The following is a 24,052-nucleotide window of genomic DNA, read 5'->3' as shown; positions in this document are numbered from 1 at the left end:
CCTGTCTTTCTCCTACTCTCTCTCTACGTCTGTGCAAATATATTTAGAGACTGAATAATCATTATCCTGAGTAATATAATGGTATAACTTGATCTATCCATGCAATTATGACGTAACAACCTGCTTGACCGAACTAAACAAAAGTATTTTCTTTCATATCATTTTTTTGCGTTTAATGCTTGTCATTATGTACTATTGTTTAGTCTTGCATCAAAGCCCTCATGTTATAAATGCACTAAACTATGATGCTTTCCACCGTTCGTAACATAATATCTGAAACGAAAATAATATTTTCTATTAATTTCTAAATGATATTTAATTGAAAAAGTGATATAAAAACATTATTTGAATGATAAAAAAAATTGCAAACGAATGTGGATGAAACAAAACCTCAAAAAAAGTGTGAAAACCTCATGAAAATTTGCGAGGGAAAATGAAGTGAGAAAGAATGAAAACGAGGCAAGACGAAAGACCATCAGGGAATATCGTATAATATTCGTGGTGCGAAACGATGAATAAAGCAACACAACCAGGGTGTGGTGGTTGATGCACCAACAAAAGCTCAGCGGATGAGGGGAAGAGAGAATGGTGCGATTCATATAACCACGAAGGTACAAAAATCGCGCATGGGTCATTGGTCGAATACCCTACACGCATGGTAGAATTGACACATTCAACTGATTCTCCAATCTCTTTAGCTCTACATTCACACGCATTTACGTAAACACATCAGCCTATTATTACTGACTCACGAGAGTATTCTTGCAAAATTCAATACACCAATGAGTGTAAGGATATTGGATAAGTTCAATGAAGCGTTCCATGTGATATAAATAAATGGGAATTGATGATAAATGAAACTAGAATAATACTTTGGATATTTTCTCCCTGTACTCAATTTAATGATACCTTATTTTGTATGGTTCATTTGCATGTTAATAATATAATTTTTATACAACAGCAGAATAAATGTTGATATCACAACACTTACAAGAAAAGATGCTCCATTGAAAACTGGGTCGAAAGTATAGAGAAGAGAAAGGAGTAGACTATGTGCTAGATGTTGCAGCGAAAGCAAATTCTTCTTTGGCGGTTCTATGTACTACTGGCAATTCTAATCTCAACTGAATATGTAGAATAGTAGCAGCCGACTACGTCAGACTTGGTAGAAAATATTTCTATTCAGTTACTGTTTATTTTGTCGTCACTGTTCTATTTCTTTTGACCATGCTGTTTGAATAACGTACTAAAAAAGTAACAGGTTCGCGATAAATAGTGTTACAGTTTTCCATCAAACGAAAAATACTCAAAACCTTTCACTGTGAATGATAAACCTATACACATATGCTGATAAAAACTTACTTTCTATTCCAAAAGTTTTCTAGGCACGTCTTAAATAAAATTTAAAAAAATTGTGATTGAGCTCCATTGATGAAATTCATAAACTGTCAACAGTTTTATAGCTAAAATTTCTGCTATGAATCTCCGATGATGCTTCTGGCATCGTTATTTTCCGACTGACAGCAAGAAAGAGAAAGGATTTACTACTCGACGTGCACTCTTGAGCTGCACATATTTTTGTGGTTTTGGCATTTCGACATGACATTCGCTTATCGATACAATACGGAAAGAAAAATGCAGACTTCCTTCCACTGCTGAAATAAATGATAATTTTCATTGGAATTATTGCTAATAACATTAAGTTTTTATGTTAAATAAATTATCGTATGTATGTGTGATAAGAAAATTGGCAATTAAGTAAATTTATAAGCATAAGAAGTTCAGGTTATTAACCTTTTAGAAATTGGAGTATAAAACGATATATATTAACCCTGTATACAGGATGATTTATTCATATATTCCCAAAAGAGAACATCCACATAAAATATTGGTAGTTATGCTTGCAATTTCTGTTAAGGAATAAAGTTTAGAGGGTTTGTACACTTTACTCTGTAGCTACCATACTACTCTTACTTTGGCTGAAGTTCTTTTTGGTCTTCTTCAGAACAATTTGGCTAACATGTTTGTCTGCTCCAACATGTTTTTATGTTTGGCCACAAGTCTCTAATTAGGCCATGATTTTAAAGTTTACTTTTTTTTTATCATACTTTAGACTGAAGATTCAAACATCCTCCGTAAAAGTTCTATTGTTTTTTATTATGAGTTGCTAACTTGACACAATTAAAAAGTGTCTGTACTTTTTTATTTTCCGAAGCCGAATTATTTTTTTTCGATGATAAAAGTATCTTTATTGATTGCATTTTGATAAATTTTGATATCAAAAAAATTAATTGTACAAAATTCTAACCTGCTGAATTTTTCCATTTTTGGTGAGAGTAAATAAATGTTTTTATTATTTGAAAAACATTAGCATTACTTATTCTAATATTCGATGTAATATTTTTGTATGATTTTGTCATATTTTATTCCTATTTTATATTTGAATAATACTTCTACGCGTTCGCGATTAAAACAGACAAAAACTAAAATGGCTAAAACGACAAAAGAGCGTTTAGAAACGCGGGAAAAGCTTTAGATCTTTTATTGACTTTTATGGCGCAAAAAATTCGCTCTTTATCGATACTAGCGTCATAAATATTTGCGGGGTATTTATGAAGTTGCTCATGAACAAGTGACTTAGATGGCGCTGGTGTAGTTTTAGTGGAGTCAAAACAATTCGAAAAATGAGTTTAATTTTTACGAATAATTATTTTAAACGATTAAATGCAAAATAATACATAATGTCGATAAATTTAAGAAGATGTTTAGTGCAATGTTTTGTTGGAAAAAACTATTTATCAAATCTTCAAAAAACTCAAAAATATTTTTTAAGTAATCAAAGGACTTGTACAAACATAGGTTATGAAAATAATCCACAATTTGATTATCATGAAATAAAATCTTATAAAGAGTACCTAGATGAAAGAAAAATAAACTTAGGAAGAGTAATTGTAACATTGATGAGCTCATTACATATTACAAAAACAAGAGCATTAAATATTATAACAGAGCGGGAAGAATTTCGTACAATGACCAGAACACAAATAATCGACAATATTAATCTTTTGCATGAAGAAGATATTGATGAATCAACAATTAGAGATAATGTATATATTTTAGCAGATTCAAACGAAATTATAAAACAAAAAATTGATATTTTTAAAGATGCTAATTTAGAAATCAATTCTGTCATTCCTTTATTTCAATTACCCTTTTCTGTAATTAAAATTTATGGAAAACGTTCAAAAATTGACAAGCTAATGATTCCTAATCATAAGAACAGAATTCATTATTTATGTTCAGAATTAGAGGTATTTAATAAAATTTTATTACAAAATAAATTCATTTATTCATAATACTTTCATCTTTTACAGGCTGATATGAATTATTTATGTACTAAAATAGTTTTGTATCCTTTTCTTCTTCATGTGAAAATTGAAAAAATGATTGAAGTAACACAATTTTTAATAGGTAAACAAATTCAAATGATCATTGATTATATTAAAATTATTTTTGTCTAATAAATGATATTTCAGATTCTGGTATCAGCAAACATCATATAATTGAAGATTTATTGGTTTATAAATATGCAACTGATAGAATTAAAGAAAGAATTTTGCGAGCAAAAAAGGCAAATATGAAACCAATAAAACCTTGGGTTGTTAGATGTCTTTTAGATCACGTACTGAGGTGATAAACATTTGTACAAACTATGAATCGTATAATAATTATTAATTATACATGTAGTGTTATAACTCATTGATATAATTTATTTTTTATTTTAGTGCCGAATTAAGGTGTCATGAAGAGCAAGAATTTTTTCAATCTTGTAAAAACCTAGAAGAATATATGTCAAAAGAAATGAATGTTGATATTGAAGTTATAAAAGGTCTTCTACGACGGAATCCGGGTATTTACTCTATGAACCTTAAAAAATTAAGAACTCAATTAAATCTACTTAAAAATTTTGGATATACTGGCTCTGAAATATTTTATGTTCCTCGTGTGTTTTTCTGCCGCAATGATTCCTTAGTAAAAAAATACAATAAGTGGAAAGACCAAGGTCTAGGGAAACCACCACTTTTTCTCTTGGCAACATCAATGGCTATGTTTAATGAAAAAATGAAGAAGGAACTTGAATGTCGCTCATTAGCTAAAAATTAATATTTTGGATATACCTCAAAATGATATTTTTTTAGACTTATGAATTTCAAATCTCTTCATTTCTGTAGATACTTGACAGCAGCAATAAAGTATAAGAATCCGCGTTATAATTGTAGTCCATGAATCTATTGTAAAATTATATACAATAATATTTATTTATTTTTTTAAATGATTAATTGATTTATTATATTGATTGTATTAATTGTACCGTAAAATAATCTATAGATGAACAAATTTCCTATTTTCATTCCACCAAAAAAGTAGAAATTTGATACTGCAGACATAGCCAATAATGGAGCAGCTACTAAACAGTTGAATCGTCGAATATTTTTCTCAGATAGAATTTTTTCTCGACAGTAGACATATTGTGAAGTATTGCTTATATATGTACCAACATTCTCAATAACTATTCCCAAAAAATTCATCGAAGACCACATAAGAACAAATTGGTGAAGTCCGTGCCATACATATATGAAGCTAAATGACAAAAATGAAGCAACAATCCTCGAAAGTGGGATATTTAGTCGAACAATTGGTCCATAAATATATCTAAAAAATTAATCGAAATATATATAGTTTTTTAAAATTAGAAAATGGACTGATGTAGGCTTTAATTTTACCTTACAAGAAATTGATACAATCCTCGATCAAAGTGTTTCCACATATCTGAATATAAATGTATTCTTCCAATACATTTAGGAGGTGGTGGAGCATCAATATTATCAGCTCGACTAATTTCACCACTAATACCATAGACAATAATATATTTATTACAAAAATATTGTCCCATACTGTATCCTAAACCATGAAATGCCCATCCATTTAATATTGACACTACTTTTGGATGATATCTGAATGCATTGCAGTATATAAAATGTAAACTAAGTTCCGTGAAAAAAATCCAAAATACATATTTTGACATATTTTTAATAAATATAAGACTTCTTTTCAAAGTCCAATTGTTGAAAGGTTCATTTACACCTTTTATAAAGTTACTGTACAAGAAAAAGGGGCCTAAAAGTAATGTTGGCAAGTAAAAGTAATAAGCTGTTATTCGAATAAGATTTTTAAGAAATCCTTGAATATTTTGATGCTTATAGTTATTGATCTCATCAACAGTACAACAAATACATCGTAGTTGAACCCAAAAGATGCTCACAGTCATCATATAATATTGTTTATCATCAAAATTCGCCCAATCACGTAATAATGTAGTGAAAGCTGATGTTACTTGTGCAAATATTATGCATCCTAATAGGATATAATATGCAAATGGTATGCTACCAATTGATATGAGTAGACATGATAAACTGGGTTGAATAAACATGATAATCATCCCATTTACGCCGAAGTAATTGTATAAAAACATTGAAGTAATGAAGATGTACCAAGAACAAATAACTGTGCTGTTAAATTTGTAATATTTCATTAATTGTGCTATTAGAAGATGTGCTGTAAGCCACGGTATTAGACGTTTCAATAATGGAATCCAAATTATCCATTCATCATCAGATATGTCTTGTTTTCTTTCAATCCAAGACCATCCAGGTGCAAAATCACCATGACGATCTTCAACGTAATCAAAATCTGAAGAATAATTATTATAATTTGTTGCAATACAAATATTTTATTTTGGAAAATTAATTTTTTTAAAGTTACTTACAAGATCCAGCTAAATATAAATGATATAGAGAATACAAAACGCCACTAGTCCATACAATAAAATAAAAAACTACTTCATATTTGGGAAGCTTTATTTCGTGCGTCATTGTTCAAGTTTCACCGCCACGAGTGAGTGATAAATATTTGTAATGGATTTTTTGGTGTTGTTAAATATTTATAAAATATCAGTTACTCAATTAAATGTTATTTTTTTCAATCAACGTATTGTCTTCATATTCAATTTTGGATTGAAAAAAGGAAAAGAATAGAAAACTCTCTACCGGTTTGAATAACTTGTACACGTGTTTAACGTCAGTATGTGATGAGATTATATAGGTATTTACAATAGTGAGTGTGTATGTGTTTTGACAAGGTATAGATTAAGGTTTAGTTAGGTTGGTGTATTGTAATATGTATACTATTTGAATATTTGCTGATAACTTATTCAAATTGTGTGTGTTATCTTGGTGCAAAATATAAAGAAATTCCTTGATTTCTATAAATACATTTTGGTATATTGTTCAAACAATAATTATTAATACTTTACATAATATTGTCTTTCATACTTTATCCAAGTTTTACAAAAATAAAACTGAATTTTAAAATCAGCCTTTATTCTTCTAGTTGTTATCAATGATTTTATGAGTTTTTATTTTTAAAATAATTCAGATTTTTAATAGCAAAAATCGTTACTAAATTCATGATTTATCTTAACAAACATTTTTTAAAATGATTTTTCAATAATTTTTTTTTTAAATATTAATTAAATCTAATGATAAATTTCACTAATTTTTCTTTAATAAATCTTCTTCAGTTACTGATCCAATATTTCCTATAATCCTAATAAAACAGACGCAGGAGTTACTGGATTCTGAACTGGTGCGCTGGCTTGCCGTACACTCATTTCCCAGGTATCAAGAAGCTGCGAGACAGAATAACGTCGAGGAAGTTTTGTAATTCGTGCATTAAGGGCTTTTTGAACTGCACTTAAAAATGCTGTTGTGTACTCATGCGGTGCCATAACACAGCGAGGAGGAGTTAATGGATAATCTGAGGGTACAGTAACTAAGACAGGTGGAACACATGGTAGATGACGATCATCTAGCCAACAGATTAATTGAATGCATTTACAACCATTTTGCTGGGCTGGATCTAAGCTGACCTAAATAAAGAATACAAGTGTTTTATACTTATCCCCCAATGACAATAAATATCAAGGAATTAAGATTGTATGCTTACTTTAAATCGTTGATCTAAACGAGCGATTTCTCCTTGAAGAACTTCTGGGATTTCACTGGAAGATTCCTCGACCTTCTGTTTTTTCAAAGGCTGGGGTAAACTTCTAAAAACATTAAGTAATCGAGATTAGCTGATGAAAATATTAACTTGATAAAAAATAAATAATAATAATAATTCTTACTTTATTTCGGGACCAAACAATGCTTCTAGACAAGGACCAAATGTTCGCTGTAGTGTATGATTCGCCATTGGGCTTTGGAGATTATTACTAACAGCTTCCAGCAGTGGACTAAAGAAATGGTGTTCTTTCATGGATGTTCCAAGAGGACCTACACTGCTTTCACCTCTTTTTAAATCAAGTTTTTCTAGCACTACTTCACATTTAATTATCGTTTCTAAAGGTACTCTTTTCATTGGATTCGATAGAATTTCCAAAAGTTTTTTCATTTTACTGAGTTTATCAATATCTACAAACAACAATTACATTACAATACACTCCTTTAAAAAAAAAACAACATAATAATCATTATAAATTACTTACTTCCTTCACTTCCCATTTTAGTAATCATTCTTCTTAATGGATCAATATATTTACTAAGCTGTCGGACTTTATCTCTATAAGCTTGTTCATCTTGAGGACTTGGTGTTGCTCCCATACCACTAGGAGTATTCAAAGAACTGCTTGGAGAAGGTGCCATACCTACAGAACGCTGCCCAGCCATCATAGGATGTTGCGGACTAGGGGATGGAACAAGTGCTGGTGAAGCAACCATCTGATTATTTGTAGGAGCACCAAGACTTGCAGGACTAGGGGCAGAAGGTGATGGACTTTGTCGTAAAAATTGATTAGGTGTAACATTACGTGGTCCAGGAAAACCAGCATTTATCATTTCAACTGGTTTACGTTGCATGTGACCCATTTGAGGTGGTATTTGTCCTGGACCCATTTGTCCAGGTCCCATTTGATTCATAGTTTGAGGAGTTGTTTGCATTGTATTACCCATTGGTCCGCCGATTTGATTACCCATCTGTCCTGGCATTTGCGTTTGAATTTGGTTCTATGCAAAAATTATCATCCATTTAATTAAAAAGAAAAAAGTGGAGAACACTAATCAATAAAATGATTTATTTTCATTACCGTAATATTCTGTTGCATTTGATTTGTAGCTATTTGTGTTGGTCCCATTTGCCCCATTTGTGTAGGTCCCATTTGGTTTATTTGCTGAGGCATAGTTGCTTGATTTATTTGATTCATCTGAGTCATCATCGGTGCAGACTGCATTCCCTGCATTGGTCCCATATGTCCCATTCCTCCACTTGTCTGAGCTGACATCATACCAATGCCTTGCGATTTATTTTGCATATTTGGCATATTCATTGCTGGATTAGGTCGTTGGTTTAAACTTTGAAGTACTATAACAATCAAAAAAAATTTTATCAAATTTTAGATCATCAGTCTAAATATATTCTTATAAAAATTCTTAGAACTATTTCAGTTCGATAAAAAACTTACGACTACTAGCAGTATTCATTGTTTGAGGCATCATTCCTTGCTGATTAGGAGCTGTAGCAGCCATTCCCATCACTTGATTATTAGTCGTGCCCTGCCGAGCAAGAGTTTGGAGAGCATCCATAGGACTTTGAATTCCTTGTCCAGTAGCAACACCTGCTCCTGGTGCCATCCCTGTTTTCTTGGAATCTATAAACAATCAATTATTAGTTTAAGATTTTTTTTTTAAAAAGTAATTATGATGATAGATAGAACACAAAACTTACTCATTTCTCTCACGTGCAAAATTAATCTTGCAACAAAGCTTAGATACTCTTCCTGTTCATAAATGAATAATGATGATAATATTAATAATCATAATAGTAATATCAGAATACACTGAAAAATACATAAGTTATGATAACCGACCTTGGATTTAGCTTTTAAAAATACGTGGTTTTCCATATCAATAGAATTCTTTGCTGGAGTTGTTCCGCATTGTTGAATTGCCTCATCACTTAAAAAACAATTGAGAATGTTTAATTTTTTGAAAAATTAGCAAGTTATGGAAAAATTGTTTATAATATAAAAGTTACTTACATTTTGGCAATTACACTCTGTCTGAATGTTTGAGTACGCCACGAATTTTCTTCTGCTGCCATTTTTCACTAATTTCTTTTCTAAATTGTTTCTTAATAAAAAATATTACTATGAAACTTTTGACAAATTGATCAAAAGTTTATATTAAACTTAGAATAAGCAATGCTTTGATAATACAACTCAATTATTGGCACATAATTTAATCACGTATCAATGCACCCAAAATTTATCTTACAAATCCTGTGTGTAGATTTGAGTGCATAAAATGAGTACAAACATATGACGAAAACAACGTCACCGATACAACATGGAGGACGTAATGATTTCAGGTGTCGCCACTAGGTTGAACATTCTTCTCCTAAACAAAAGTGGTGGGGCAACAGAAAGTAACACAAAATTATAGTGGTGGGAAGACATTTCGTTTACCAAAACGTCGTTATATTTTACTTAAATATTTATAAATCTTTAATTATTTAATCAGTTATAATTTTAAGAATTATGGAATATAGAAAACTAGTAACTATGGTTGTGCTGGAGTAGCAATAACTTAAATGTAAATAAATCAAACGGTAATGTAACTTAAGCAATACATAATGAATGATTCTGAAGGAACTTTAGACCCACGAATACAGGTAATTAAAATTAATAACTGTGTTTTTTAATTAAATAAATTGTTTATATCATCAATAGATTGTAGGTTATGCGTATAAATTATTTGAATTTTCAGGGTGTTCCTTAATAAAGCTATTCTGTAAATTGTCTCTGCATCATAGTCCTCCATTATATATTTTTTATACTCCATAACACAGCATCCTTTTTTAACTGACATTTATTTACATATTCCTTCAGTTGCTTCTTTTTCATTGTGTTTATTATTATTATGATTTCGTTTTAGAATCATTCTTTATGTATAGTTTATTTTTTATTGGACCAGTTTTAAATGGTAATAAATGTATACTACTCTGTTATTTATAAATTATTGTTTGTAAATACCATGAAATATGACCCAAATATGTAGATTTACAAATGCATGCAAATTAATCAACGAGTATAGCTTACAATATGAATGAAAATATCTTTGACTCATGGCAGCAGAAAAATGACAGTTTGTTGCATTTATTCAATGACTCATTTCAAAATATTATTTAACTTTTGTTTCAGATTGAACTAGAAAATTTAAATACTGCAACTAATGATATTAATAAACTTGAAATTGATCTTGAGGTGAGTTATTATAATATTTTATATTTTGTTGTAAATAAAATAATGAAATTTTTTATGATAAAATTTTCCACTATAATATTTTTGTACTATTTTAGAGTTATTTATTTATTAATTTATTTTTATTTCAGCTTGCTCATAATACTTTTAATAGATTGTTCGATGAATCAAAAAGTCAGAAGAAAGAAATTCTTGAAAAACTAGGACATAGTTGTATAGAAAAAGCCAAATGTTATTATGAAGCGGTTGAAACCGCTCGTCAAGCACAGGTCAGTAATTTTAGTGAATAACATCGTTAGAGTGTCATCATATACTATTGAAAATTATATATGTTATTTTTTTGCTCTTTTATTTTTTCCACGTGCTCATATTCCTAGCTCATGTCATATTTGTTCAAAAATAAAAAATATGTAAATAAATTTCCCATGATTTCAGAATTATTTCCAGATATTAGTATTCAATTAAAAGTTATTTTGAAATATTCTGTTTGTTCAGATAGAGGGCAATTATCAAGCACAATTGTATCACAAAGCTAGCGGAATTCATGCTGCTGCTAAAGAAACTGTAGCAGTAGCTGAACTAAGGTTTCAATCACATAAGCATGAGGCGAAATTTGATCAAACATGGCAGGAAATGTTAAACCATGCTACAATTAAGGTAATGAAATGATAAAACGAATAACTTTTATCGATTTTATCTCATCAATATTGCTAGGTAATGAACGCAGAAAATCAAAAAGCAGAATGTAGTGCAGAGCTTCAAAAGAAAGCTGCATTTCTTCATGAAGCCAAACAAAGAGTACAAGAGCTTGAAGAAAAATATCGAAAAGCCATTCGAAAAGCACGACCATACTTTGAAGTATCTTCTTATTGGGAACAAACCTTAGCTTCTCAGAAAGAGAAAATAGAATGTTTAAAACAAGCCGTAAAAAATGCAAAACAAACTTATGCCACAAGCTTTCGAGCATTAGAAGAAATTAGTAATGAAATTCATCAACAGCGAAGAGATCTTAATAAAATGATTAATGGTCCACGCGAACCAGGTGTAGGAGCTGAATTAACCAACCCTATGGAACTTTTTAATGAGAAAAAACAAAATGATATGACGCTTAACAAAATGAATAATTCAGATAATAATAATACTGATACTAGTAGCAACATTAAAAGTTGTCAGGTATGGTGAATTTACTTATGAATATAAATGATTATTTATGATACATTTTTTACTTTTCATACTTTAATATATTCCAGATCAATGTTGAAGAAAATATAGACAATATTACGAGATCAATCGATGGTAGTGAATCGACTTTAAATCAGTGGGAATTGGAACTCCAAGCGAGTATGGAAAAATTGAATAATTTAACGTCCTTCAAAAGTAAATTCGATATTGATCCCCATAAGACTGATTTTTCTAACGAACACCTACAACTGAATTCAACGTCATCGAATTACAATAATGAGAAAGAAGATGATGAATGTAAACTAAATAGAATCGAAAAAGACGATGAATTAGGTGAAAAAATTCATTTAAATGAAGAAACTTTAATCAGCAGCCAATGTAAATCTTCGGAGTCGACTGATTGTAATATTCATTTGCCTAAAACATCTGAAGAAAATACGTGTTCAATGTCTCTTGATAATCGGTCTATGAATACTGATTTCGATAAATCTGACATGAAAACAGAATCTCTAAAAAGCTCGAATGAATTAAATAATTGTGAGCTTGTTACACTTAAAAATTCTAAGGATTATGATAACGCAAAAAGTAATTTTTTATCACAACTCAAACATTTAAGCCTGTTGAACTCAAGAGAATCTAGATTAAGTAGTTCACTTGACAATATTAACACGTCTTCATTACAAACTTTATCAGCCAAAGTAGCTATTCATACAACATCAAACAAATCGGAATTTTTGAAACTGTTTAGGTTTCAATCGCTTAATTCACTTGAATCGTTGAAAAATAAATACTACAGTTTAACTAATTTAATTAGTAAAAAAAATGTTGAATCATTAACTGATGAAGAATCAAAAGCTGTTCCTATTGCTAGCTCAAATAATTAACTCACTATTGCAAATTTATTCAAATGATTATCTGAATAATACAGTAAATTTCCCAATTAGTGACCGGAAAATTTTACAATGGAATTTTTATTCAGTCAATAACAAAAACATACATATAATGTTTCAAAATGTTGACTATAAATAAACAATAAAATGATTTAATCATTTTTAATGTTAGTTTATTTTTTGAATTTATACAAAAATTAAATAAAATATTAATTTTTGGTGTATTATAATGCATTGATTGTTATTGTTTTCATAGAAAATAAATCTTATTTTTATGAGGTCACTAGTTGAGATATCTACTCAAATGTTGATTTTCAAATAGATCAATTTTTACTAACTTTTAAGTTAACATATCAATGTCCAAGTTTCATATTTATAAAAGTTATCACACAAAGATTTCTTTGTATTATGTGATATTTGAAATAATTTAATACATTTAAAACGTTTTATAATAAAAGAAAAAACATTCTCATGAAATTTTTTTCAAGTGTTACACTTATTTCTATTTGTGTTAAACCTTCAAGGTACAAAATCTAAAATAGTACTTTTTTTACAAAAATAGAATATTAAAAAATTTATTTTTACATTTGTTCAATATAAATGCAAAGAATCATTTTATATTTTTATTTGATAAAAAAAATCAAATATTTTCCAGCAGACAATAGTTTTTTTAATATATATAATTTTATTAAGAAATTAAAATTATTTTTTTGGAATAATACTGATTTAGTTACATTCTTAATTGATATAAATATTAACCTAATCAGTTATTTAATTCCAATTAAAGACTAAATTATTAAGAATATTCGTATCAAAAACACTAATCTTTTTTTTTCCATTTAATTTTAATATTCTATGTTAAAAAATCATTTATGAAAAATCTTTCTTATGAAAAAAATATAATTATGTACATATAAAAAGCTATTTAAGTAAAAAACTTACGATAACTTGGAGAATCCATAAGGTCGATTGAATTTATACAAACTTGAAGTATCATTAAAAGCTTGTCAAATTCATATTATGCAAATCTCTTGGTTCTATATGTTTACCCCTACGTTGAACTGTTATGTTCTTATCTTAATATGAATCCATAATAAGGTTGCCATCCTTATCTTTCATTCGAACACGTCCATTAGAGTACCTAGTCTCTTGCGTTCCGTCAAGATAAATGAATTTTACTGTTCCATCTGGGTATTCGCGTCTCTGAAAAATTAATGATACAATTTTATCCTTTAGATAAATTACCTTTAGGATATTATTACATTGTTTTTTATTAATCATTAAATATCTGTCATACCTTATGATCTGACGTGTGGATTTCACGTTGACCATTAGAAAATGAAAGTATTTTATCGCCATTTGGAAATATTTCAGCAATAGTACCATCTGATAAAGCCCATTTTTCTATTCCATCAGGTTGAATTAATCGAACAGAACCATCTGGAAATGAGACTTCTACAACACCATCAGTAGTACGTCTTTCTTGTTGGCCACTGAAAATAAATTACAATGTTTTTTATTGACTCAAAATTAAATACAAAAGATTACCAATGAAATGAGGACAATAATTAAAATACTTACTCTGGAAACTCCAGAATCTCAAACCCATCTGGATATGTAGTTTGCCATGTTTTAGTAGCAGCATAGAAATATTTTACACAACCATCTGCAGCAGTTTCACATACATCACCGTTGTAATAGATCATTTTTGAAATATTGCGATCTGGGTAAACTCTTTTAACGTTTCCGTTTGAATACCAAAATTCTATATGACCATCCGGGTGCTTAACTTCCCGAATATTTTGCTGAGCAGTTGGTAGAGCACATTTGTTATCAATATGAGATTCAGATATCTGACTTATGTGATTACATTCCGGTTTAGGAACTGTATTTTCAGTAGGTCGAGGTATTGGCTTCTGAATCTCTCTGCGCGGATTTAAATCAGAATCCATATCTCTCAATTCTGATAAACCGTTTTGAGAATTTGTTATATTATTTCCATAACTCATCATCGGCAGTTGTCTTGGAGAATTATGTTCGACAAGTTGATTACTCCTTCCAGTTGAATTTTTATCTAAGTCAGAAGTTGAAATGGTCTGAATACTTTGCTTTTTAGGTGAATTTTCACGTAAAATCAGTGTTCGTTGGGAATATTGATGACCAGTGTTCGCCTCATCATTCTTTGTGTTGATAACTTCTTGAACAAACTGTTTATATGATTTTTGAACTATTTTTGGACTACTACTACTTGACTTTTCATTCAATGCAACCTTATCATCATTATGAACACTGTTTCTTGTCAAGCTATTTTGATAATTTTTAATCGTGTCAAATTGATAATTTTTCAATCCATCATTAATTTGTATTTTAGTTTCTTTATCATTCATTTGAATTAAAGAATTACTATTTCTATTCTCTACATCTTCATTGTGTGTTGTTTGTTGTTCTTGACTATTATAATTAATCACGTACTCGTTCGTAGCATCTTTTAATAAACTTTCATACAAGTAGCGTTTTTGTAAAGTATTCTCTGAATTGTTTTCTCGATTACCTATCACTTGTGTCGATTGATCATAAGTCACTTTTTCTTCTTCAGTAGAAGTGCTTTTTGTTATTTGGTGGTTGGAGGTCGATTCAATCTTTTCTGGATGGCTTTTTACAGGAAGTTTAGATTTCTTTTCTTCTTTTTTAATATCATCTTCGTTTTGTTCTATACTATTTCTATAATTATCTAACTGTCTATTTATTTCATGAATAGCTTTGGTATTAGATATAGCCATAGGTTTCCTTAATCTAGAATTATTCTTCCTTGCAGCCTGCAACCTAGCAACTTCTTCCTTCAATTTTGTATTTTCCATTTGTAATACTCGAATTTGACTTCGCTGTCGAGCTTGAGCAGCTTGCCATCGATTTTCTTTATCATTCATATCATCTTGGAGTTTTTCCAGTTTTTCTTTCAAGTTTTGTATTTCCAAACGTTCTTGTTTCGTTTGTAATGATTTTTCTCTAGCGTCTCTTAATCGATTTTCTAAAGCAGCTTTTTCTCGAATTACTCTTTTTTTTTCTTCTTCAAGAGAATTTTTCATGTGAATTTTTTCCATTTTCAAATCTTTATGCTTTTCTTCGTATTCTTTTCGCAATCGATTCTGTTCATTGTTGAGCTTTTGACGATAAGCCATTAGGGCTGAATTTTCTTTTCTGAATATTTCTATCTCTCTTTCTAACTCCAGTAAACGACTTTTTAAAAGCTCGGATTTAAGAATCGTATCATCATCATCTAATATTCGGTCTTGTTTAAGTTCGTGTATGTCTGTGTGATGAGCTTTCATTTTCTCATTACATTCTGTCATTATTTCAGAACTAGACCACCTTGAAACTTTTTGTATAGGTTCTTGAAATTCTAAAATCGTGTTATCGAAATCACTATCGTCCGGATCATCTGATCTCGAATGTTCGTTATCAGTGCTTTGATTATCAAAAGCTTCAGCAAATTTTTTGTTAGACGGTATCGAATTAGAAGATTTTTTAGATCCACTTGATTGTTCACTATCACTTAAATCTTCTAGTTCTACTATTTCTGGTTTGTCAGTTGAAGTATCAGTGTCTGATTCTGCACTTGTAGAATGATTACTTGAGATTTTATCGTCATAATCATAAGAGTCTTTTGAAAGTACAGATATATCACTTATAGATTTATATTCATTATAGTCAGCAAATCTAACATGTACACTTATGTCAGCATCGGCATTTTTATCAGATTCATGATAATCATTCTTGATAAGATCACAACTTTCAGCCTTCTTAGTGGATAAAACACACTTTGTATCATCAATATCTGCATAATCTTGATATTTACTACTTTTAATCATTTGATTACCAACATTATGAAGACATTCAGCAGTTAAAGATTTTTGTATAATTTTCAAAGCATCAATATCTTTGAGCATTTGATTTTCATTCGTTAAACACCGAGTGTTTTTGTCAGAAGATGAATTTTTTGAATGTATAATTTTATTTGAATTATTATTAGGAATATTGGTATCTGTTTTTCCAGAATTTTTTAAAGATTGAAGGTTTTTACGAATATTTCTCAACTTGATTGGTGTAGATTGTCGAAGAAAATCGATTACGGCACTAGAATTTGAACAAAAACTAGAATTTTCAGCTCTTTCTTCTAACATTTCGAATATTTTAGTTTCTAATCTTGATGTATCTAGTTCATCAATTTCACTTTGGTCATTGGAAGTTATTGATATTTTATCAGGTTCTGGAGATTTCACAAGAACAGCTGGCAGTGATCTTCTTTGAAGGACTTTTTGGGGTAATGAGACATTTCTTAAATTTAATTTTTGTTGAGGAATTTTAGGAATTGTAGTGCTTCTCGGCGATATTCCATGAATAGTTCTCCTTCTAGTTTCAGTGTTTTTCTTTTGTTTCGCTGCACAATGCGTCGAGCTATTTTTTTGGACTTTGGTAACCTTGAGTTTTGTGGACAATGGAGTATTCTGAAGTTTAGAATTTTTCATATTCGCACTGTTTTTATCAGTCTTGGAACCCATTCTAAATCGAGCTAAGCCAGTTCCTTTTCGTAAAAACGGTCTTTTAATTCCATTTGTGACCTTATTATTATCATTATTATTATTAGTTTTTATTGCTCCAGAATCTTTTAATTTCTCTTCTAATAAAGTCTGGAAATCTTTTTTTGGAGAAGGTACAGGAATATCATCAATACATTTTCCTGGTGTAAGAGATAATGAATGTACACCATTGAGTTCTGTTGATGAAGTATCTTGATACTTTTTCGGAGTTTCTTGAATTGATAGCTCTTTATGATTGTAATTAATTTTATTCAACACTTCACAAGACGAATTCAAGGATGTATTAAATTCATCAGTATCATCTGATGACACCATTTGTGGATTAGGTTCTTTTTTAACTATTATTTCGTGTTTATCAAAATTAGCCGGATTTTGAGTATTGGTATAGTTACATGGTTTAGCTTTTGGTGAATCTGTATCATCATCTGTACTGATAGAAAGTTGAAGCATAGCTAATTTTTCTACAAGACTTTCGTTATCGGTTATATTGTCCAATGACAAACCAAGTGTTTCATATATTTGCTTTTGTTCTGTGCTTAATTTCTCTCTTTGCTCTTGTTGAAATTGAGTCAATAGTGTTTGTCTTTGCATTTGCCACTTTCGAAGCTCGTCTAATTTTTTGATTAGTGACTCTTCTGAAGTCATTGCAAAAACTTATGTCTTTACCTTCTTCAAAAAAAAAAAAAAATCTGAAAAAGAGTAAAACGAAGTGAAATAGAGAATTATTTATTTATTTATATCAATTAGTGATGACTGATAATGCACTCACCTAAAACTCAATTTAAGAATGCCTTAGAAATTGATAAAATCTCTCTTATTTACAATAACCTTGATACCGTGAAAAACACAAGTTCAAGGCAACTTTTTTGAGGTCTTAAAAATAAATGTCAATTAGTATTTATTAAATTTGTGATGATATTTTATAGATTTGTTTACAATTCTTGAAACAAGTGTTAAAGATAAGTCAACATGGCAGAAACGTGATTTCTATGGCGCCAAAACTCGACTGTTGAAACGATGTATCGTTTTTATGGCCATAGAGGTTATCTCGAGATACGACTCGGCAACTGTATAATCGGTTGTTCGACTTCCCACTACCGGAATTTGTTTGCGCATGCGTGAATTGTATGTCGTAGTGCTCACTTTTCATTTTAAAAACTTATGATTTATTAAGCTAAAAGCCGTAATAATAATTTAAGTTATTAAATGAAATCAATTACTTTCCATTAGTAGCAAGAAACTTTTTGATTTATCATTTTATATAAAATAATTAATATGTTAGCAATGTTTGTGAGTCTAACTGGTGGAAATGTTCTAAGATCCAACATGATCATTTGTTCAATAACAGAAATCAAACTTGGATTTAATGAAATAAATTAAGATATTCCATTAAATGGCATCAATTGGTAAGTTGTTGATATCATTCACATTTATCAATAAAATTTCATATCTTATTGATTATATAATTTGAATCTGTCAATATTTACTCATTTTCACCTGAGGATATTTTTGAGTAAATATTTATAATTAATGTTGATTTTTAAATTAATCAACGCCTTTGTATATATTATCATTCTTTTTATGAATAGCAGTCAATCAATTTTTAAATTAATTTAAACGATTATTTTAGTTTACTTCAACAAAACTCAAACATTTATTAAGAAAAAAAAAATCAAATCATAAGTTTTAATTATATTATATTTTTATTGTTATATAGAAAAGTATAAAACATTAGAGTACGAAAGAATCTTTATAAACTAGAGGCTGGTCATAGCAGGTGGACGAGCATAAGCTTTAGGAATGAAACCATACTTTCGAGTTTTAGGTGCATATGCCCAAAGCCATCCATCAACCGTTTGATTACCAAGATCTGCATAAATCCAATCAGCTCGTTTCACAGATAAATCATCTGGCGCCTGCGCCTTATAATCATATAACACAACTAGTTCAGTTCCCGTAATTTCATCCCTTAAGTCTCGCAAATCTTTCTGTTGCAATTGTTCGTTACCTAGATTATTCCCATTCCTTACACCTAATATAATAATATATATATTTACATATTTAAGACAAATGAATTAAAAAGTTGGTAGATTCAACTAAGAGAGATATACCTAAATCGTGTGAATCTTCAGCAGTAGTTGCTGTTGGTGTTGTATTCGTTACTGTCGTTGAATATGAATGCAATACGTGTCCAGGATAAACAAAACCTGATGGTACAAAGCCTTCATTACCATCACAGTGTCTTAGAACCCAAAACCAATCAGGATCATCTCGATTCAAAACTGTGACGAATTCACCCCTTTCAACACTCACATCATTCTCATCTCGTGCTACGAACGTATAAAGTACGATATATCTACCAGCTGAAGGGTCCTAAGAATAAAATAATCCAATGAATATTAAATTAACATATTAAGTAGCAGGAAACTTACTTTGAAAAAGGGATGAATATCAGGTTGGAAAGGAACAGCCTGAACAGAGTTTTGAGATTGTGTTATATTAGTTCGATTAGCATTCGTATCCGTTGAAGCTATATTTCTTGCATAACTTTCACAATCAGATGCAGAACCAGTGTCTGTATGCTGCGAATCCAATGCCTGTGGTCTAGATGCATTTGTATTATCCCCATCACCATCGTTCGATCGTGGTATTTTTTTCTTTACATTATTTATCAAACTGGCAAGAGTTTGTTCAGCAAGTTGTGATGTATAAGGCACGCAATAAGAATGAGGAACAAACCCTTCCATTCTTGTATCAGCAGCAATCACATAAACCCAATCATTTTCTCTGTAGAGAACATTGACTACCTATAAGTGATAGTATTTTTGAATACCAATGCTAAGATCTAGGACTTAAATATACATCTATAATTCATACTTGTCCTCGTTTAACTTGAAGCTCATCATCTACACAAGGTGTAAAATCGTGAATTATAACCATCTTGCTGTCAGGTGAAAGACCATTTTCCTTTTCAATACCAACCCTGACCAAAGTTTCAATACTTGCACTTCCAGTGATCCGTCCAGGAGGTAAATGAACTCTGCTAGATCCCACACTGAGATTGCTTAGCCCGTCTTTTTCTAAATTAAAATTGTGAGAACCAGCTAGAATTCGTTTATACATAATTTAACCATGAAATAATAAGTTTAAAGTTTTATACAAGAATTAACAAAACATACGTTTTTTCTTTTTTCCCCGACGTATACGAACTGGACATAGGAAAGCCATTTTTTTATTCTAAATTTTAAGTTTAAACAACAAAAATATACATTCTTTTAAATATACCGCTAGTTTAAATATTTTTTGCAATTCACATTGCGGAGGATTATATTAATAAAATTCAAATGATTTCAAATGATGAATCAATCAATATCAATCAATAATCCGAATCCAAGTAAAGGACAAGTATATGAACGAAAAGTAACTACATAAATCAGTTATGTACGACGAAATTTTTGAGCAATTATTGTTAACTAGCAAATTTGTTGTAAAAACAATTGCAAACACGTAAACTTAATCTCTTCCAGTCAAAACTATAGATGAATTATTTTACAGTAAGTCGGCGACATTTTATTTAGAACTATAGCTGTTTTGATTTTCACAGTTGGCTATCAACCACTAAAGTGTCTACAAGGGCGCTATTCACATTGCAAAATTCTGCAAATTGCAAAAAAGTCTGCCAACTGCATGCAAAAAAACGTTCTTTACAGCGCCTCTTCTGATAAATATGATAACTAAAATATTTTTAATTATGTCCGCCAGATGGCTATAGTATGAATAAAGCGGACGATTTTAAAATGCTCAATGTTAAAACATTTTCTTTCGTTAAAAAATATTTCCATCTCGATAAATTCTTACAATTTAATTATTTAAATTTAACTAAAGAAAAGTCTGAAGGTAATGATGTGATTTAATTTATTGATAAAATATTATGTTTTTGATCATAAATTATTTCCGCATAAAAAATTATCGAAAAATAATTAGAAACACTAAACAGGGAATGATATAATATAATATTCGTGCTAATCGTCTGAATTTTAACGCCCGATTAAAACCAGAGATTGATTTTCCACTTAACAAGTTTATATTGATGAGTGTTCATATTTTTTTCGCTTACAATGCTTTATTTTTTATCGATACCAATGTGCAGATTATGCATTTAAGTAATACTCTTTGTAAAAAGAGTCGTGATCTTTTAAAATTATCACAAAAAAAAATTAACTCTCAAAACTCATTTTTATTATCTTCTTTAGTGGACATAAAATCTTTTGAGTCAATTAAAAATCAAAGAAATGAAAAATACTTAGACATTGACCTTTTTTTTTCGACCGAAAACATAGTCTATTTTGTGTTTGATGTTAATTGAGTGGAAAGTGCACTTATTAATAACAGAAGCAATTTTGTCGTTACGTACTTTCAAATATTAATAAACCTGAGCAATAGGGCAAGTTAAACTACATAACTTTATCAATTCATTAAAATTAAGAGAACAAGGGACAGAGAGACTGGGTATTGAGTAGAATATTGATCATAAAAGGATTACAAAAAAGAACAAAAAATACTCAACTTATCCATCAGTTTTGTTGAATTTATTTACAGGATATTAATTATGTACATTTTGATAATTATGTTTAAAACATATCTGTAATATTGTTGCAATTATTACCCTGTCTGATTGAATTTTCATATATACCCCTGTAAAAATCCAGACCAACGAGGTATAACAGATGCTAGTCTTGTGTAAAGAATACAGACATGCGCATGTGTGTAGCTTCTCAATCTAATAAGCTTAGACAAATTCACATTAGGGTATATACGTTCGAGACCTCAATTAATGATATTTAGTATTAACGCATGGCTTGAGGACATTGTTATATTTAGCAGGACCTTTCAAGTAAATATCCAAATAATATAGATATATATATTTTTTATATTCACATGATTTTCCAGCTTATTATTGATCAAGCTGAGTATGGATAGATTTTGTTTTTGTAAAATTGAAATTTTTATAATTGGTTTGAAATACATTCTTAAAAAATATTTTTTCCACATCAACATCATTATATATAGCACCACCATGATAATTTGTTTTATAATAAATTATTGATCATTCTTAACGATTATTATAACTATGTACAGGATATAACAAAATACGAAATGCAAGATTAAATGAGATCTTGCGGTGAGGTGTTAATTATATTACACTGTAAAAGTTACTTATTTCATTAAAAAATTCGTAATAGGAGTTATAGTCGTATGCACAAGGGTGGAGAGTCACAAATCCGTCGCAAAGTTCTATTGTACATTGATAGTTTACACATTTATAATTGGTCTTTTCACAGATAAAAACGTCAAAGACACCTGATCGCGTTGTTCAATTCCATATGTTTATGAAGGTATAATTAGTAATCCACTTATTTAATATGGAATTTCAATGTGAAAACGAATAATTTAAAAGATGATTTGTTTTTTTCTTTTATTTTTATGTACATATATTTTATTATCGACTCATTGTTATTTCCACCCTACACCCACTCCTACATATTGTGTCGAACTACTGTCTTTCTCGGAACACTTCTTCGTCGACGACACAACAGCTTTTTAAACACATGTCTAAATTCTGGTGAAAATATTGTGTAAATAACGGGATTTATAGTGGAATTAAAATACCTGAAACATATATAAAAACATTTCAATTTCCATTTTTTTTTTTTTTTTTATGAAGTATTTTACTTAAAAATAATAATCTTTTACTAAAATCTCGAGAAAAAATTATTTTACATGAATATATAAAAGTATGAAAGGTTTTCAATATAATTTTTTCTGTGATTATTCATTTGGAACAAAATCAATTTTACATTTTCAATTATATGAAATGATGAATAATAAGTAATAGTAAAAAAAATGAATCAAAGATCAATAGATTATTTGTGGAGTAAAAAATATTGAAGAAGGTAATCGGATCCCGATTGGAATTTCCCTTTGAGGAACATTCCTTTGCTAACATTCCTTTATAAACTCCTTTCATCAAGTTACAATTAAGAAAAAACATGGTAATTGTTTAAAACTAGGCCATCATCTATTTTTCTGCGCTGTAATATCGCTGAACTTTGCTATTTATCCTTAGGGCAAATGAAATAAGAGAAGAAGAGGCTGATACAATTTACATTACAAAAGCTCGAACTCTAATTTTTTTTTTCTTTAACCGCGAGACTATTTTTTTCTCCATCTGAACTATAAAAACTGTCCCTGGATCCAACAAAACAATGTCAATCTTTTTTTTCTCAACCATAAAGGGGATTATTTGATTGGAGTTTGGTGAAATCTCTCAGGAATCAGGAGACGATGGGTAGCATCAGAAAGGGATTATATAGAAATTTTTTGAGAAATAGATGATTCTTGAAATTGGGAACCACCTAGTTACGCAATACACCTTGTAAACCACAGACCATAATTTTGTTGACTCGATTAGTTGTGCGCAAACTCAAAACCGTTGGGATATATGTGATGCAATTCTGTAGGATGGCAAAAAAATTAAATTAGAGAAAATGCTAGATAACACCAATAGTGTATTGGGAATGTATTATCGATTATATCGAATATATTGATGCATTTTTCACATGCATTGAGTAATACTTTTTCTCTTAATAAAAAAGATTTCTGGTGGAAATCAATAGCTATGTCAAATCAGCAAAAAAATAAAAAGTGATAAATATTGCTAACTTAAGTCATCATGAATCTGATATTCATTAACCTCAAGATTTGTTAATCGGGAATTGTTCTAGAAGAAAAAAAGCAATTAAAATTGAGGTAAGATTGACTTAAGAGAAATCAATGAATGAAGAGTATTCTGAATGTAAAAGAATCGGATTTACAATAATTCTATATTGACTTTTTATGATGATTGAAACTGGAGTGAACAAAGATTTCCAACTTCCTGATTTTATTTATATGAATAGTCATGAATAATATGTAAAATTTGGCCCAATTTCATTATTATTAAGAAA

General features: G+C 29.7%; 6 protein-coding genes across 7 annotated transcripts; 2 read left to right on the top strand and 4 right to left on the bottom strand.

Moving 5' to 3' along the window:
• The first annotated feature begins 2,654 nt into the window (after window positions 1-2,654).
• On the top strand, window positions 2,655-4,336 carry LOC118064138 (uncharacterized). The gene is made up of 4 exons (XM_035078565.1): window positions 2,655-3,311; window positions 3,375-3,471; window positions 3,537-3,690; window positions 3,786-4,336. Exons 1-4 carry the CDS (start codon window positions 2,742-2,744, stop codon window positions 4,162-4,164), a joined length of 1,200 nt encoding a protein of 399 aa, XP_034934456.1. The 5' UTR covers window positions 2,655-2,741; the 3' UTR covers window positions 4,165-4,336.
• rasp (protein-cysteine N-palmitoyltransferase Rasp) lies at window positions 4,170-5,949 on the bottom strand. The gene is made up of 4 exons (XM_035078564.1): window positions 5,828-5,949; window positions 4,785-5,751; window positions 4,373-4,713; window positions 4,170-4,289 (listed from the first exon to the last, which is right to left on the bottom strand). The coding sequence occupies exons 1-4, from the start codon at window positions 5,931-5,933 to the stop codon at window positions 4,180-4,182; spliced, it is 1,524 nt and encodes a 507-aa protein (XP_034934455.1). The 5' UTR covers window positions 5,934-5,949; the 3' UTR covers window positions 4,170-4,179.
• A 678-nt stretch (window positions 5,950-6,627) lies between these two features.
• On the bottom strand, window positions 6,628-9,216 carry MED15 (mediator complex subunit 15). The gene is made up of 9 exons (XM_035078561.1): window positions 9,155-9,216; window positions 8,984-9,071; window positions 8,842-8,893; window positions 8,579-8,764; window positions 8,204-8,478; window positions 7,607-8,123; window positions 7,247-7,532; window positions 7,066-7,168; window positions 6,628-6,988 (listed from the first exon to the last, which is right to left on the bottom strand). The coding sequence occupies exons 1-9, from the start codon at window positions 9,214-9,216 to the stop codon at window positions 6,659-6,661; spliced, it is 1,899 nt and encodes a 632-aa protein (XP_034934452.1). The 3' UTR covers window positions 6,628-6,658.
• Window positions 9,217-9,528: 312 nt separating this feature from the next.
• Window positions 9,529-12,592, top strand: LOC118064136 (putative uncharacterized protein DDB_G0286901). Its single transcript, XM_035078562.1, has 6 exons — window positions 9,529-9,786; window positions 10,316-10,378; window positions 10,507-10,644; window positions 10,871-11,032; window positions 11,090-11,548; window positions 11,626-12,592. The coding sequence occupies exons 1-6, from the start codon at window positions 9,748-9,750 to the stop codon at window positions 12,439-12,441; spliced, it is 1,677 nt and encodes a 558-aa protein (XP_034934453.1). The 5' UTR covers window positions 9,529-9,747; the 3' UTR covers window positions 12,442-12,592.
• A 698-nt stretch (window positions 12,593-13,290) lies between these two features.
• Window positions 13,291-18,070, bottom strand: Sas-4 (spindle assembly abnormal 4). The gene is made up of 4 exons (XM_035078560.1): window positions 17,815-18,070; window positions 14,029-17,734; window positions 13,745-13,940; window positions 13,291-13,650 (listed from the first exon to the last, which is right to left on the bottom strand). The coding sequence occupies exons 2-4, from the start codon at window positions 17,688-17,690 to the stop codon at window positions 13,525-13,527; spliced, it is 3,984 nt and encodes a 1,327-aa protein (XP_034934451.1). The 5' UTR covers window positions 17,691-17,734; window positions 17,815-18,070; the 3' UTR covers window positions 13,291-13,524.
• A 655-nt stretch (window positions 18,071-18,725) lies between these two features.
• Dlish (Dachs ligand with SH3s) lies at window positions 18,726-20,671 on the bottom strand. Of its 2 annotated transcripts, none has more exons than XM_035078446.1 (5): window positions 20,225-20,671; window positions 19,923-20,149; window positions 19,478-19,852; window positions 19,157-19,418; window positions 18,726-19,077 (listed from the first exon to the last, which is right to left on the bottom strand). In XM_035078446.1, the coding sequence occupies exons 1-5, from the start codon at window positions 20,271-20,273 to the stop codon at window positions 18,803-18,805; spliced, it is 1,188 nt and encodes a 395-aa protein (XP_034934337.1). In that variant the 5' UTR covers window positions 20,274-20,671; the 3' UTR covers window positions 18,726-18,802. The 2 variants fall into 2 exon arrangements, with proteins under 2 accessions (XP_034934337.1, XP_034934338.1); XM_035078447.1 differs by having other exon boundaries at window positions 19,923-20,125.
• Window positions 20,672-24,052: the final 3,381 nt, after the last annotated feature.

This window comes from Chelonus insularis, unplaced genomic scaffold (genome assembly GCF_013357705.1).
Source record: "Chelonus insularis isolate UGA/USDA-ARS -01 unplaced genomic scaffold, ASM1335770v1 contig_160_pilon, whole genome shotgun sequence".
Classification (NCBI taxonomy): Eukaryota; Metazoa; Arthropoda; class Insecta; order Hymenoptera; family Braconidae; genus Chelonus; species Chelonus insularis.
Note: the sequence above shows the minus strand (reverse complement) of the source record. Positions and strands in the feature narration are given on the sequence as shown.

Bases quoted from the DNA above. Each gene is read 5' to 3' on its own strand.
- LOC118064138 (XM_035078565.1), top strand. From the start codon at position 2,742: ATGTCGATAAATTTAAGAAGATGTTTAGTGCAATGTTTTGTTGGAAAA. The intron at 3,312-3,374 runs GTATTTAATAAA...CATCTTTTACAG, and splicing joins ATTTATGTTCAGAATTAGAG to GCTGATATGAATTATTTATG. The intron at 3,691-3,785 runs GTGATAAACATT...TTTTTATTTTAG, and splicing joins CTTTTAGATCACGTACTGAG to TGCCGAATTAAGGTGTCATG.
- rasp (XM_035078564.1), bottom strand. From the start codon at position 5,933: ATGACGCACGAAATAAAGCTTCCCAAATATGAAGTAGTTTTTTATTTT. The intron at 5,752-5,827 runs GTAAGTAACTTT...ATTATTCTTCAG, and splicing joins TTTATATTTAGCTGGATCTT to ATTTTGATTACGTTGAAGAT. The intron at 4,714-4,784 runs GTAAAATTAAAG...TTAATTTTTTAG, and splicing joins TTGTATCAATTTCTTGTAAG to ATATATTTATGGACCAATTG.
- MED15 (XM_035078561.1), bottom strand. From the start codon at position 9,216: ATGGCAGCAGAAGAAAATTCGTGGCGTACTCAAACATTCAGACAGAGT. The intron at 9,072-9,154 runs GTAAGTAACTTT...TTGTTTTTTAAG, and splicing joins CAGAGTGTAATTGCCAAAAT to TGATGAGGCAATTCAACAAT. The intron at 7,533-7,606 runs GTAAGTAATTTA...TGTTGTTTGTAG, and splicing joins TAAAATGGGAAGTGAAGGAA to ATATTGATAAACTCAGTAAA.
- LOC118064136 (XM_035078562.1), top strand. From the start codon at position 9,748: ATGAATGATTCTGAAGGAACTTTAGACCCACGAATACAG. The intron at 9,787-10,315 runs GTAATTAAAATT...CTTTTGTTTCAG, and splicing joins CTTTAGACCCACGAATACAG to ATTGAACTAGAAAATTTAAA. The intron at 10,645-10,870 runs GTCAGTAATTTT...CTGTTTGTTCAG, and splicing joins AAACCGCTCGTCAAGCACAG to ATAGAGGGCAATTATCAAGC.
- Sas-4 (XM_035078560.1), bottom strand. From the start codon at position 17,690: ATGACTTCAGAAGAGTCACTAATCAAAAAATTAGACGAGCTTCGAAAG. The intron at 13,941-14,028 runs GTAAGTATTTTA...ATTTATTTTCAG, and splicing joins GAGATTCTGGAGTTTCCAGA to TGGCCAACAAGAAAGACGTA. The intron at 13,651-13,744 runs GTATGACAGATA...TTAATTTTTCAG, and splicing joins TCCACACGTCAGATCATAAG to AGACGCGAATACCCAGATGG.
- Dlish (XM_035078446.1), bottom strand. From the start codon at position 20,273: ATGGCTTTCCTATGTCCAGTTCGTATACGTCGGGGAAAAAAGAAAAAA. The intron at 19,853-19,922 runs GTATGAATTATA...TATCACTTATAG, and splicing joins TTCAAGTTAAACGAGGACAA to GTAGTCAATGTTCTCTACAG. The intron at 19,078-19,156 runs GTATATCTCTCT...TTATTATATTAG, and splicing joins TGAAGATTCACACGATTTAG to GTGTAAGGAATGGGAATAAT.